The 14,119-nt window shown below is 38.9% G+C and overlaps 1 protein-coding gene across 3 annotated transcripts in view; it reads left to right on the top strand.

Annotated features, from left to right (window-relative positions):
• Positions 1-13,127, top strand: part of RNF17 (ring finger protein 17) — a 41,392-nt gene extending 28,265 nt beyond the window's left edge. For all 3 annotated transcript variants that reach the window (XM_027653096.1, XM_027653105.1, XM_027653087.1), the window contains exons 26-37: positions 396-521; positions 840-1,113; positions 2,346-2,509; positions 3,282-3,401; positions 5,884-5,964; positions 6,661-6,786; positions 8,181-8,291; positions 8,852-9,002; positions 9,982-10,117; positions 11,429-11,618; positions 11,988-12,089; positions 12,946-13,127. In XM_027653096.1, coding sequence (XP_027508897.1) covers positions 396-521; positions 840-1,113; positions 2,346-2,509; positions 3,282-3,401; positions 5,884-5,964; positions 6,661-6,786; positions 8,181-8,291; positions 8,852-9,002; positions 9,982-10,117; positions 11,429-11,618; positions 11,988-12,086 — 1,578 coding nt within the window. In that variant the 3' untranslated portion in view covers positions 12,087-12,089; positions 12,946-13,127. The remainder of the gene's footprint in view (positions 1-395; positions 522-839; positions 1,114-2,345; positions 2,510-3,281; positions 3,402-5,883; positions 5,965-6,660; positions 6,787-8,180; positions 8,292-8,851; positions 9,003-9,981; positions 10,118-11,428; positions 11,619-11,987; positions 12,090-12,945) is intronic.
• The last annotated feature ends 992 nt before the right edge of the window (positions 13,128-14,119 follow it).

The following is a 14,119-nucleotide window of genomic DNA, read 5'->3' as shown; positions in this document are numbered from 1 at the left end:
ACTAATTTAAGTGTTTGATTTGTTCAGTGTCTGTTGGAGCTGCCAGTGAGGTTTTACATTATGTAAGGAAATAAAAGCAGTGATGAGTAAAGTTACTTATGAGTGGGTTTAAAGCTCATGCTGGAGGAAAGCAAGTGTCTGGCAACTGATTCTAATAAAACAAGGCGAAAAAGCAAGGTTGTATTCTGTTACTTTCTTTTTAATGCCATGTTCAGAATAGTTGGTAAAATGTTGGGAACTGTCACATGGATTAAATAAATTTTGTCTTCTGATGGGGATGTCAGTTGTTCAAGGATGTCTGATTTGCAGTCAGTACCAATAAAATGAAAAATCTACCTGTAATTTAGAGGAAATGTATATTGTAATATGTTGTCCAGCTCTCTCATTTTTTCCAGGAAAGTGATGGGGCATGTGCATTGCCTGTGAAAATTCTTTACAAAGATGAAACAGGAAAAGTGATTGATACTTCTGAATACCTTATTGAACAGGGTTTGGCTCTTAGAAGCAGAAGGTTTGGATGCTTTTATATTCTTTCAGACTCTGATATTCACATTGGGATAAGCTAGTGAATAATTTAAAAATTTGGATTGTCCTCTACAGCATATGTAGCAACAGAACTCCATCTTCAGTGAACTTATTTGAGCATAATGTTATTTATTGTATCCATTGCACATTTCAGTTCTCTATGTTGGTAGACAAGATGTTTGACAGTATTTTAACAAGCATTTGTCATCTTTGTGTGTTTGGTTTTTATTTCTATTATTTTATACTTTGGCACTTCTCAAGTTCTTTGTCAGTTAATGTATTAATATGATTTGTTTGAATCTGCTAGAACTAATTCAGTCTCCAAAGAACATGTTAAAGTATACATAGAGCAAGAGAACACGCAGCTGGATGGTTATAATTCCAAACCTGCATGTGCAAGAAACAGAGCTGTTCCAGAGGAGAACATCACTGTTTCAGAGAGTGAACAAAAACCATTCAAAACACTGCCTCATTCAGGAATGGATGAAACATATGAATTTCCTGTTGTACCTGAAGCAAAAATTTTTCAAGCCATAGTGAGTTGCATTGGAGGTGATGGAACTATTTATATAATACCTAAATCATATGGTAAGTTTACGTAGAGGAAAATACATTTGTCTATGAATCTGAGCACTTTGGTGTATCAGAATATACTAGATATGTGTTCTAGTATACATGTGCTGAATCAGAACAGAGTTCTAGAAGATTCCTGTTGGGAGGGGTGTTATTGGGAGGTGATGTGTCCTTGGGCATAGGGGGTGAGGGGCAGGTGCCCCTCTCCCATGGGGAGAGGTCCTGCAGCTTCCCAGCAGAGGAAACCCAAATCCCCAGGAGGTGTTGCTCCGTCCTTAAATCAGCTCTCCTGTCCTCCCACCATCCCAAGAAATCCAGAAAACCCAAGCATTTGGATGGGCAGTTTACTTGCCTTTCTTCTCTAGGCAGTATTGGGTGAGGCGGCAGGTGCTTTATTTTATAATGTTGAAATTGTGATACATTTTACTATTAAAGTAAATGAAGTAACTTACTTAAAGTAACCAAGATACAGTCATAAAGATTCTTACAAATTAACCTGGTTCTCATATATTACTGGATGTTTTCCTTCAGTTTGAGCTCAGTACCCAAGTTCCTTGGGCTCCTTATTTGTATTGTGATAGATTCTGTACCTCATAATATTTTCTGTTGGAAATGGGTTAATTTTTGTCTGACAGATGCAGTGTCAGTCTTCAGTAGCACGATAATATATCATGCTTTAAAAAAATGTTTACATACAAGAACATTTAATTTATGGTTTTTGCTCCACATTTAACTACTAGATCACACCATAAAACTTTGAAATTCAAAGCACAGGAACCCCACTTGTCCAGGACTGAGTTCTTCCTGCAGTTAGTGCTGTAGGCTGTACCCACAGCAGAAGAGGTTCTGCTGGACACCTCCTTGCAGAATTTCATGGTGTCCTACCACTGTCTTTGGGAGTCTGATGTCTTGTTTGTGCTTTGTATGGCTCTTGTATTAGTCCTGCCAAGGTGTTGGATGCAAAATTTATAGACCCTTCTTCTCTGAGATTAGAATCCAGAATTAAGGGCTTCAGAATTAGAAATGCGGTTTACTTTTCATTTCAAGTAGCAAGTTGTTAACATTTACTAGATGTTGAACATACATACTGTATCAGTGTTGGAAAATATTTTTTGTAGCAGCATGTGTATTTTATGTTTATATATGTCCTCATCTGAATCTGCTGGGTTTTTGTGATGAAAATATTTTGTATGAATGTTATAGACTATTTTGAATTTTTTTTTTTTTTTATTTCCCCCTCACCCAAGAAACGGCACTAAGCAGATTGATGACTGAAATACAAAATACCTTCAAAGGTCTTGGTCTTCTGATACCCTACTGCTGGAAAAAGGGAGAAGCTTGTGTTGTAAGAGGATCAGATACAATGTGGTATCGAGGTAAAGTTGTAGAAGTCTGCAGTAGTACTCTCCAGGTAAGTTTGATTATATGGAGGAGGAGGGTGTATGAATGTGTGCATATATATGTTTAAAAAAAAAAAAAGGCAAATAATCCAATCCCCTAAACTAAAGTTAGGATCCCACACTTTTTCATTCAGCTGACCTGGCAATGCAGATGCTCATTTTGCTTAAAAGTGTGATTACTTTCCTGAATTTTGCATTTATTTTAAAGATGAATTCTGTCTACCTGTTCAAGTTGTCATCATTTTTCCCATAGTTTTCCAAGTAATGGTAAGCTTTCTTGAGTAAAAAGCTACCCTTGGTCACCTGTAAGTAATCCTTTTTGAGTTTTTGGTTCTTTTATTGTTCATACCACATGCAGAGTGCTTTCAAAACAATTAGGTTTAGCATCCCCCTGCCCTGTCCCCACCCAAAAAGTTGTGGCTATCTGTTTATTTTGAATTCTTTCTACTGCACAGATATAGAGCTACTTTTTCTCATTAGTTGTTAATCTTACCTAACCTCTTGAATCTGCTCATGATTTTTTGAGTGTAGATTTGCAAAGTCTTGACACTATCCTAGTTCACAAATTCTTACAAGAGAAGTTTAGAAACTGAACTTCTAATCTGCCATACCAGTTTTTAATGCTTTCCTTCATTTCCACTTTTTCTGTCACATCACCTACTTACCATCACGCCATTATTTTTTTCTCTAGAAAAGTGGATGCTGTAAATGGAACACTTCCTCCTGTTAAACTTTACTGAAACTATTCCTGCTTTTTTAAGTTAAGCTTTGCATTTCATATAGGTACAGTACATAGACCGTGGTTACATAGAGAGCATTCCTCAGTGTCATCTATACCCAACTACATTTTATACTGCTATTCCTCCATTTTGCATCCCATGTCAGCTCTACAAGACATTACCGGTGAGTAATGGCAAATTTCAGTTAGTAGGTAGCTACTCACATCAATGCACTGTTTAATCATAGAAGGGTTTAGACTAGTTGCTGGTATTTTTTCTTGCCTATACGAATTCAGAGAAGACCTGATGAGGATCATTTCAGCAAGGCAGCCTTTTATCAGGAACAGACAGATGGCTTTATGAAGGGACCATGCTTCAAAAGCAGCTGTCATTGGAGTTAAAACCTTTGTGAGACAGGACACTGCACTAGTTGACAGGGTGATACTCTGAAGTGGCAATTTGTTTTATAATAGTACCAAAAAGTAAGGCCTGGATTTCTTAATGCAGAATGACCAGAAAATCATAGATCTTCAAGTCCTACAAAAGTATTTCTGTCATTCTGAACTCTGCCATGTAGGAAACAATCTAAGCTAATACCAGTGAATTGTTTCAGGGGTTTTTGTTAGTAAATAATTGGTAGGTAAATAACATCTTCACGTATCGTCATACCTGCTTGATTTATATGGTGCATTTAGTAAATTTGAATTACTGAAATTGCTAGCTTACTTTTAAACTTACTTTTAAAGAAAGCCCTTTTATTGCTGGAAGCAGTTAAAGAGATGAAGAAAGACTGCAGCTCCAGCCAAGGCCAGGGGGGTTTGCAATATCTGTCCTACTGGTGCAGATCTCAGACTGCAGGAAATGCCTGGACCTACCTCCTGGGGCCGGGACAGGCAGCAGCCCTGCCTGCAAAAGGTTTGCCCATGTAGAGGACCTCCTGCAACAGGTGGCTGAGCTGCAGGAGGTGGTAAGAGGTCTGTGTAATGTCAGGAAAGCTAAGAAGGAGTTGGATAGCTGATTTCAGGTGCAGTCTACAGTGGCCCTACAGCCAGTGGCTGAACAGCCAGAAACTCTCCCAGTGGCACACAAAGAAGGGGGGGGGGGCAATAATGCAGAAGAATGGAAGCTTGCAATGGCAAGGACCTGTAGGAAGCAGAGACTTCTCCCAGAGTTCAGGGTGCACTCGTGGAACTGCTTTGGCACTCTTGCAGGCTGAGGAGGACAGGCTGTCACATCAGCTGAGTAAGGCAGCACCATCTGCTCCCCGTGCAACCACCAGTGCAACTTACAAAGAGTGATGAGTGACAGCAGTGGGTGCTCTCTAGAGAGGTGTGCTGCTTACTGGGGACTTGTATCATGGACGTCACGGGGTGACTGCCAGGCCTCACACCATTCACTCACTATAACCTGCTGCTGTTTCATCTTGGCCCCAGAGATACAGCTGGGAGCAGTCTGAGGAGTATCGAGAAGGGTTGCAGATCCCAAGAGCGGTAGTGAGGTCTGTGGACCCCTGGCAGTTTTTTCATCTGTCCTGCCTGTGAAAGGGAAGGGATTTGAAAGGGCCAATCCAATCTGGTGAGTTAAGAAATTGTTATGGAACTGGTGCCACAGCCAGGGGTTTGACTGCTTGCACAGTGGCACTTCCTTTGAGAAACGTGGTCTGCTGGAGGCCTCTGGGTTTCATCTGTCAGAGAAAGACAAGAGCATCTTTGGTCATATAGGCTTGTCAACCCTGGAGAGGGATTGCAGGTCAGCAGGAGAGCATCTGAAGAGCACCACTGGTTGGAGCAAGTCCAGAGGAAGGCAGCAAAGATGATCAGAGGGCTGGAGCACCTCTCCTATAAAGAGACTGAGAGAGGTGGGGCTCTTCAGTCTGGAGATGAGAAGGCACCAGGGAGACCTTATAGCACCTTCCAGTATCTAAAGAGGACTATGAGTGAGCTGGGAAGAGATTCCTTACAAGGGCATGCAGTGACAGGAGAAGGGGGGGGGGATGGCTTCAGATTGGCAGAAGGCAGGTTTAGATTCAATATCAGAAAGAAAAGCTTCACTATGAGGGTGGTGAGATGCTGAAACAGGTTGCCTGGAGAAGTTGCAGAAGTTGCAGATGCACTATCCCCAGAGTGTTCAAGGCCAGGTTGGGTTGGGCTTGGAGCAACCCGGTCTAGTGGAAGGTGTCCCTGCCCACAGCAGGAGGGTTGGAGCTAGATGATCTTTAAGGTCCTTTCTAACCAAAACCATTGTATGGTTCTGTGAAAGAGCCTGTTGGATTGGGAAGCAAACAGATACTGTGGGGACTAAAGGAAGTATTTCAGGTATTGTGTTGTGCTGTCTCTTGTTTTAGATTAATTCTGTTTCTTTGGATTATGCTTCAGGCAATCGTGTACACTTACATTATTATGTACGTAGTAAAGGTTAGACTTGGCAAGCCACATCTTTCTAAGCCATTCCACAATCTGAAAATTGTGGGTTGGTGTTGTCACATAAATTTTAATGCACCAAATAGCAGATAATATTTAAATGGTTGTAGACAAATCAGACTAAGGATGTGTATTTTCAGATAAGTTTGTTTAATGATAGTCATGTCTTTTCACCTGGTTTAGGAATAGGAAGAATGTTACTTATCAGCATATTAATGTGTGGGTTTCTTGCTTCTCTCCAAATAGATTGGAAATTTTTGGCAGCAGGATGCAGTAGGTTGCCTTCAAGAGCTACTTACAAATGAAGAGGTTGAAATACATGTTGAGGTAGCTTGCTTTGTTCATAGATGTGGAAGCTTATTTTTCAGGACTTTTTTTCCTTTTAACTGGTATTAAAAATAATATATGAAGGAACATAGTAGTAAATGTATTTCTTAGACAAAAATAAAACTAAACTTGTTTCTCCTGTGACTTGACCTTTATTATCGTTTTCAGGCCTTAAATGTGTCCCTTAGAGATACTCACATTTTTTCATCCTGTTTATATTCTGTGTTGTCATTCTGACAAGTAGCTTAGGTTACTTGTCAGAATGCAACAAGTTTATGCAACAGCATAAATACTTCTAAATTCTGTTTTAAGTGATTACATTTTGACATAGTTAAGTAAGGACATGCTTAAATTTTTATCTTAACTTTATAGGGAAACGTCATCTTCATTGCCTGAAAACAAGCAATTTCAAATAGTTTAATTTCTAATAATAAATAGTGAAAGAGAAGAGTTTGAATGAGCAAACATGGGATAATATTTCAGTGTTCAAATGAGTAGTTGATGCTACCATTCCAGAGCTAGATATATTCTCATTTGTGTCATAACTTACGTTAGTAGCCATCCTGACTTGTTTTGTATCTTTGATGAATGAATATGGTGCATGTCAGCATGAGAGGCTTGAATTTCCTGGTCACAATTTCTAAAACCCCAATCACACTATTACTATCATATACCTATTTTGTCTTGTGTACACAGAAATTACCAGATAACCCATGGGACAAATTGTCTATCAGCCTGTATTTTGGTGGGATTTCGCTTTCATCCTTCATGGCACACCAGAAGTACTGTGTTGCTGAAGATTGTCAGGATGTACAAAAGCTGGTGAGACTTACATGTGTGCATCTATTTCAGTGTTGTTATTCCAACATTAAAAAGATTACTCAGTTTCTTGTGACCTTTGAGGATTGATCTGTACTGGTTTTTGATGTAAACAGCAGTGAGACAAATACACAGGTCTGCAGCATAACAAGTGTAGATACAACATGTTGATAAGATTGTATGGAATAGTGGGGTTGCCAAGAGTTTGTTCCTGGACTCCATAATGAAAACAAATTTTTGCATTTCTGTTTGAAGTCCAGTTAGTTTTTGTGTTCCTCTAAAACCTAAAATGCTATGATAGGTTAATATTTTTATCACTTGAAGGGGTTAGTGTTATTCATAAAAATATATCCAAGGATAGAGATAATTCAAACTAAATTGAATCAGATATTTCTTCATAAACCCCGTGATTTCTAAGGGAATTACCTAGGTTCTTTATTCCAAATATCTGTTGTTCTTTAGGGAAGGATTGAATTTTTCACCTGTTGTCATTGTCTTAAATCCTACCTAAGTAACTTCTCTGTATTTTATTTATATTTTTTTCTTGGAATCTGAGGATCAGGTTTATTTAAATTGCTAAGACCGTTACTTCGTTTTTCTCTTAGTTCTGTTTAAGCCTGCCAGTGTATTTTTCTTTCCAACATACATCTTTGCTTCAGAAGATAATTTTGCAGTAGAGCACGCTGCTGTCGCTGCAGAAATTGTACGTTTTGTTATGCTGTATAGGAGCATAATAGGAGCTGCATTCATGACCTGTGATCCAGCTGAGCTATGTGCATAATCTAATGCACCAAGGTTTATTTTGTTGTGAACCAAGTGCATTAATGACACGTAGAATTTCAGACTGTAAAATACATGGTTCTAAAAGAGGACACTATGCTACTGAAAAAATATGTATCTGTACTTTACAATATCTGTTGCCTTTTTGAAAGAGTGATAATTGTGGTGGCTGAATTCATTTATTCTTTGCCTCGCTCTTAAGGGATAACTTGCTCTGGCAAACTGCAGGAACACAGGGGCATGGCATTTAGGATTATCTGTGCTAACTAATTGCTATGATTTTAGTTTTTCTTTATAATTTTTTTTCTTTAAACGGAATACATTTTTAAATTAACAGCAGTCTAGTTACCATGTCAGTATGTTCATATCATTTCAAATATATATTTTTTGGTTTAAAACTGTTAATGAAGTAGTTCTCTTATCTTTTAGCTAAAGCTTTTTAAAAAATACCTTTTAAGTGTCGAAAGGAAAGGTTGAGTAATATTTTTTCCATCAAGGACACATTGTTTATTATTATACACATTCTTAGGTAACTGCTTTGAACCCAAAGTCATACCAAAGCTAGTTTCCATTTTGTTACTAAATGTGATGCTCAGCTGAAGTCTGTCTTGGTCTAGGTGCTCTTTGCAGGAGACACTCATGTTTCGCCTTCATACGTGTTGCCACCACTACCTGTTCCAGGAGATACCTTTCCTGTCAGAGTTTCCCATTTGGTGTCTCCTAAGGAGGTAAGTCTTGTAGACATCTTGCATATGTTGCAGTCCCATCAAGCTGGTGAACATGGTTAACAGTTTTAGAGCATTAGAAAGGTTCCAAAATGGTCCTGAGTTATTGATGCAGGTGGTTGTGCAGGGCAGGATCTGAATGAACTCTTAATTGAAATACCTGCATGGGTGGGGGCAGAGAAATACTAATCATTTCTCTAAAAAAAAGGAGCTTTAAGAGTTACTGTGCTTCTGTCTGGTACTTATCCTGTATAATAAGAAATTAGGTCATTGGATTTTAATCTGGCAGAACAATAGTGATTTTTGTGTAAGCCCACATAATTTTCTGTAGTTCTAGTAGTCTCCCAGACAAAAGGCAGAATGTAAGGTGCATTGATCAAATACAGGATTCCTATGTGGACTTTGAATGTTGAGTGATGAAATAGAGAAGAAAAGGGAGCAAGGATGTACTGAACCTTTCAAACATGGGAACAAGTAATCTTTTGGTAATTGTTGATCACCAATGGAATTCGAAGTTTCTAAGTCATTTGCAAGAATTGTAACGAGGGCCTTTCTTGGAGTAGGTTTATATTTGCCTTGATCCTTCTGAGAACCTTACAAAGCCGTCTGCCACAGAGGGAGCTGCCAGCAGTGACTCAGAGAGCCTTGATGAGGCCCTGAAGTGGTGCAATAAAATTGTGGAGTCTCTTCCTCTTCTAACACACTTTGAAAAAGGTACATTTGTGTTTATTTTCCCTGTTGTTTCATGTGGATGTACCAAAAACCTGAACTTCTTTTTGGAGAATAGGAATATTTGTATTTCTATGCATCTTTAAATAAAACTTCCTGAGAGTAAGGCATAACACCGCACTATAGTCATATGATACACTATAATAATGTTTTTACTTTTCATTAAATTGAGGCTTTTGTGTCATTCTGATCCACTGGAAAATGATGGACAGAACTCGATTCTGATGACTGTTAAAGTTTTATGAATTGAGTTTTGATGGCATTTGGTAGTAATAGAACTTTTCCCTTAAGGAGCCTGTCACAGAAGTTGTAATTGTGAAAACCTTGCTATTAAATATTCCAAAGACAAAAGTTGTGTATGAAAAAGGATGTAACCAAGGTTTAGAAGTTAACGTGAACCCTAAGGAACATGACTTTAATCCTGGATTTCTCCATTTAGGCAAAAAAATGGGCTTTAATTCTCTTGTCCACAACTGTTGGGTCTAAAATAGCTTAAAGTATGTGGGTCTAAACCTTTGTGAAGAAAACAGTTACTGCTAATACTTGGTTCTACTAACAAGTGAAATTCTGGTTCAGGTTTTAAGCAGCATCTGCCTCATGTCCTGCAGACTTAGGTCTATTCTCTTACAGATCGGTCTTTTTACTAACTGAAATGTGCAACTGAGTCCAAGTTGAGAAGTTTTAACATTAAACTGTTTGGGTCACTATCTTTACCAAGCAATTTGCTGTTATTTTTCATCATTACCGTGTGAGGTAGAGAAGCTTGACTTAAATTGCATACTAGTGATTGTGAATTAGAGTTCAGAGAGAATTGGAGGATGCATAGAACAAAATCATAGCATGAATTTAAGAAAGAAAAGGAAACTTAGTCTCTGTCACAGAGTAAAGTGGATTTTCAAGTTCAGTTTGTACTGCATGGAGTATTCTGGGGTGTTTTGTGTTGTTCCTTTTTTTCTTTTTACAGAACTGCCTTGCCTTGCAGAATATGTGGATGGCTTATGGTATAGGGCAAAGCTCCTCTCTATTATACAGCTTATCCCTGTTCAGATTCTGGTTCAGTTTGTTGACTACGGTAATTATTTAGTTGCCCCAACAAACAGGTAAATACATAAGAAAAAATGCATGTCAAATGTCTGTGTATGTATATATACACTTACATTACTAAATATGTACTTGCAAATAAATATTTTACATCTATTATTATTTACTTTTATATAACTGCATATATATTGTCTATAATTTAGCATTGGATTCCAGTTGCAGAGAAGGTGGGTTGGCTGCTTGAATAACTTCTGTCTGCAGAGCATGGGGTTGTGCACCCGCTTCTGTCTCAGGTTGTTCTGAAAAGCCCATTATTATAAGATCAGATTTCTCCTTTATCTCTGCTTAACCAGTGAGTAGGCTCAGGAGTATAATCTGCTTCTGCACCCAAGAAGCTTACTCAAAACAAGGTGCACAAACAAATCCTCTGATCCTGTGAGAACTGCAGTCTGCACAGAAGATAGCTGGGGAATAAGATAAAAGGATAGGGGAGTATCTGAGGGGGACACACCCTGCCCTGCTTGTGTGGAAAATGGAAGTTCAAATCCCTGTTCTGTTTGGTGCTGAGCCACACTAAGAACTGCTCCTGTGCTGACAGACAGATGTCAGCTGAGTGTATCAAACACCCCAGGCTTTTAGGGTCCCCTAAGCTTGTCTAAATTTCTCATATATGCGTGTATATAGTGCATATGTACATATTTTTTATATGTACTGCTTATTCACACTGACTTGCTCTTGAGTTCATTGGGGAATCTACACATCCTTGCTGAAGAGAAAATGGGATTTGAACAATTTCCTGCTTCACATACTGTTGGGGTTGTGGGAGACAGTGTGTTTTATTTCAGGGTTGCATTTTCTGCTCTGCTTCCCCATTCCTTTGCTTCTTGGATAGAGAGATAGAAGGTTGGGGAGATGATAATACAGACCCAAGGTACCTATTTCCAGTAGTGTGTCTAGACCACATTCAGGCATGAAGCACTTTGTACCCCAAAGGTTTGTGGAGCCTGCACTGTGATGATTTGCACTTGGATTTCTGTGCTCAGATCTTTGTGAGGCACTGGAGACTCCTCCCCAAGTGCTGTGGTGGGGAGGCAGTTTGTGCCAGGTGGGCCAAGAGGTCTGTAGGATGCTGAACTGCTTTGTAATAATTACTGTGCTAAGTCTTTACTGTGCTAAGGCCTGGGCCTGCCTGCCAGAGGAATTGTTCAGTCTGATGCTGGCATGTTACCATAGAGCAGGGAGTCTGATCCCAGTTTCCACACTGTAAACCTACTACATGAACCATTCAGCAGTGTGTCCTTACATCCTTACTGAGAGTTGAGCTTGACAGGTGGATTGTTGGGGGCAAACACTTCTCGTTTTTGTTGTAGATTGCGTCACTTACCTTACTGTCTCCTGAAGTACCCTGTTCAGGCAGTACGAGTTCTCTTGGCTGGATTTAAACCTGCTTCAGATGACAAAAACACGAAAAGAATTCCTTATTCCCCAGAATGGAGCCTGAATGCATTGTGGGCTATGGTGGACTGCGTGGAAGGAAAACGTCTCTCTGCTTCCATACTTGTGAGAATCACTTTTTTCTCTTTTCTTTTTTTTCTTTTTTTTTTTTTCCCCTCTTAGCTCTTGCTCAGCCTAAAATTCTTACTAGCACTCTAATTTTTAAGTATTTATTTTACTGTTTACCCTCATAATTTAAAACTGAGAACCATTTACTTTGAAAAGAGGAAATGATGTGGTGCTCTTTCTAAACCTGCAGTCAAAAATTTTTTGAGTATTCCTGCTGTTTTAAAACCAGTTTTATTTACTTAAAAACGAAGTACTCTCTGTATATTCACAGTTCCATTTAAGCAGTGAGTATAGCCAGTAAAATAACTTTCAGTATTGGTTAGCTTGAGATTTAAATTTGTTACTGTCAACTCTGTCAACTTTCAGACTCTTTCACCAGAGGTCACCATTTCTTTGTATGGCGATGACAAAAAACTAGTTCATCTGAAACTGATAGAAATGGGACTTGCAGAGTTGGATGAGTGACATGTAAGTACAGTGACTATGAACTACAAGTTCATACTATTCTGGAAGGATGATTTCAGAAGTTTAAAGCAAAGTATAAACTGCCAGTAATGTTGACAACTAGAATTTATTTTTAAAAAATCCCTTCTGTCCACTTTCACTCTGTTAGTGAAGTATTTACTATAAAACAAAAAGCTGTTAAAAAAATCATTTTATTTACATACTATTACTGAAACCCACAGTTACAGGTTTAAGTTTACTTGTTTCAGCAAGTACTGAAACAAAGAGCCCTAAGGTGATACAATATAAAGAGCTTTAGCTGCCAGTAACTGAAGAAGGTAATTTGCAGATATGTGGCACAGCGCTCTGCCCATATGATAAAAATTAATTTTATTTTAGGCATTTGATCTCAATGGCAGGTGCCAGTGGTTACTCAGGCAAACATCCGTGAATGACATGTTGATGTCCATAGATCTAGTCAAACATGGAATATTTTTAATTAAGAGCTTTACACTGTGTTATCCATAGAGAACAGCGGAGACTTGGATTTTCAGATTTCTTGGCTGACTCTCTTATCTAGTATTTTTTCCCTCTCATTTAATAAGCACTCTTCTAATAGATGTTTACAGATAATGTTCCAAACATCCTTTGATCTTGAAACAGTGAAACTTTATATTCACATCTCAATCTTTTTTGACCATGGAGTCCTAAGTATTGTTCTGTGATACCCTTTTCACAGGAGTAGGTAGAACTAATGTACAGTGGTAAAGAAACAGATAAAAAGCTGATGCTAGGTACAGTTGTTCTAGTATCTTGTTAGAAGACTTGAAGGGAAGATGATAGTTCTGTTATTGTGACGTAACTCCTCCTTGTGTTTCAGGTTTATTTGATGACAGACATCTCCAGCACCAGTCTAGGATAGGGAGCAAACAGTTTGGGTGGGGGACTACTACTGTCTTTATTCTGAACCATGTTTGTATTGTTGCTGTTTTCTGTTTCTTTTGTTACACCTCTTTCACTTCAGAGTTTAGGGAATAAAGTTTGTTCAGCATGCATCTGAAAGTTTGTTTTCCTTTACTGCTACAGCGTGTAAGGTTTGTTTGGCTGTCTCCGTTGTACTAAATCTTCTACATGCAAAGCTCAGCCCCTTTCAGTCTCCCTGTGGAAAGTTTTGTTCTAGATCATGGAGGAAAACACATGCACAATGAAGACTTCACAGCCTCTCCAGGCAACCACTTGCAGTGCCCAGTCACCCTCACAGTAGAAAAGCCTCTTGCTGTTCAGAGGGAGCCTCCTGTGCTCCAGTTTGTGCTCACACACACATATCCTTACACATCTGTATCCTCAGGCTCCCATGAAAGAAAGCAAGGTACAAAGCTGACCTTAGCAGTGGTGCCCAGGTGTGCTGTGAAGGCAGCTTACCAGGCTAGACAAGCAGTTCTCACTGCTTCCCCATGAGTACAAAATGGCGTAGACAAAGTAAGGACAGAGTTTGCTTTCACTGAGGAGAAAAGGGAGGGGGAGCAGAAGGGATAAGGTGAAGAAAGTGAATGCCTTCTACTGTGCAAGAGAATGAATTTTTCGCCATCCACAGAAATGGAATTGAAGCGGTCAGCCTGGCAGCAACCCTTTTCTAGAGTACTGCAGAATTTTAAAAGACAAGTCAGATTAAAAACATCTGTGAGGTAGGAGAACTGGATGAAGATGACCTTTGTTAATTTTCTGGTGTTTCTGAGTAGCTTGGAGAATTAACTTGTCCCCCAGTCCTAGCCTTATGAATATAGATGAGCAGTTTATAGAACAGATTTTGTGGTCTGCAAATGCTGTTGCCTCCTAACTGAGAGATGAAAAAAAAACATTACGAAGGAAGACAAATAGCCTAAGGCTGACTTAATAGGAGTGCTGCCATTCATTTACACTTTTAAGTCAAGCAGTAAGTAACCTGACACCCAGGCTCTTAAATCTAGCCACCTGCTGTATTTCACCACAGCAGAGGTTAAAACAGCATGACTTGGATTGAGGAATCTTCTCTTAGATGTCTAAAATAACGTAAT

This window comes from Corapipo altera, unplaced genomic scaffold, assembly GCF_003945725.1.
Source record: "Corapipo altera isolate COAL_440 unplaced genomic scaffold, ASM394572v1 0, whole genome shotgun sequence".
Lineage (NCBI taxonomy): Eukaryota > Metazoa > Chordata > Aves > Passeriformes > Pipridae > Corapipo > Corapipo altera.
The sequence above is the reverse complement of the archived record's forward strand: the minus strand, read 5'-3'. Positions and strand labels throughout refer to the sequence as shown.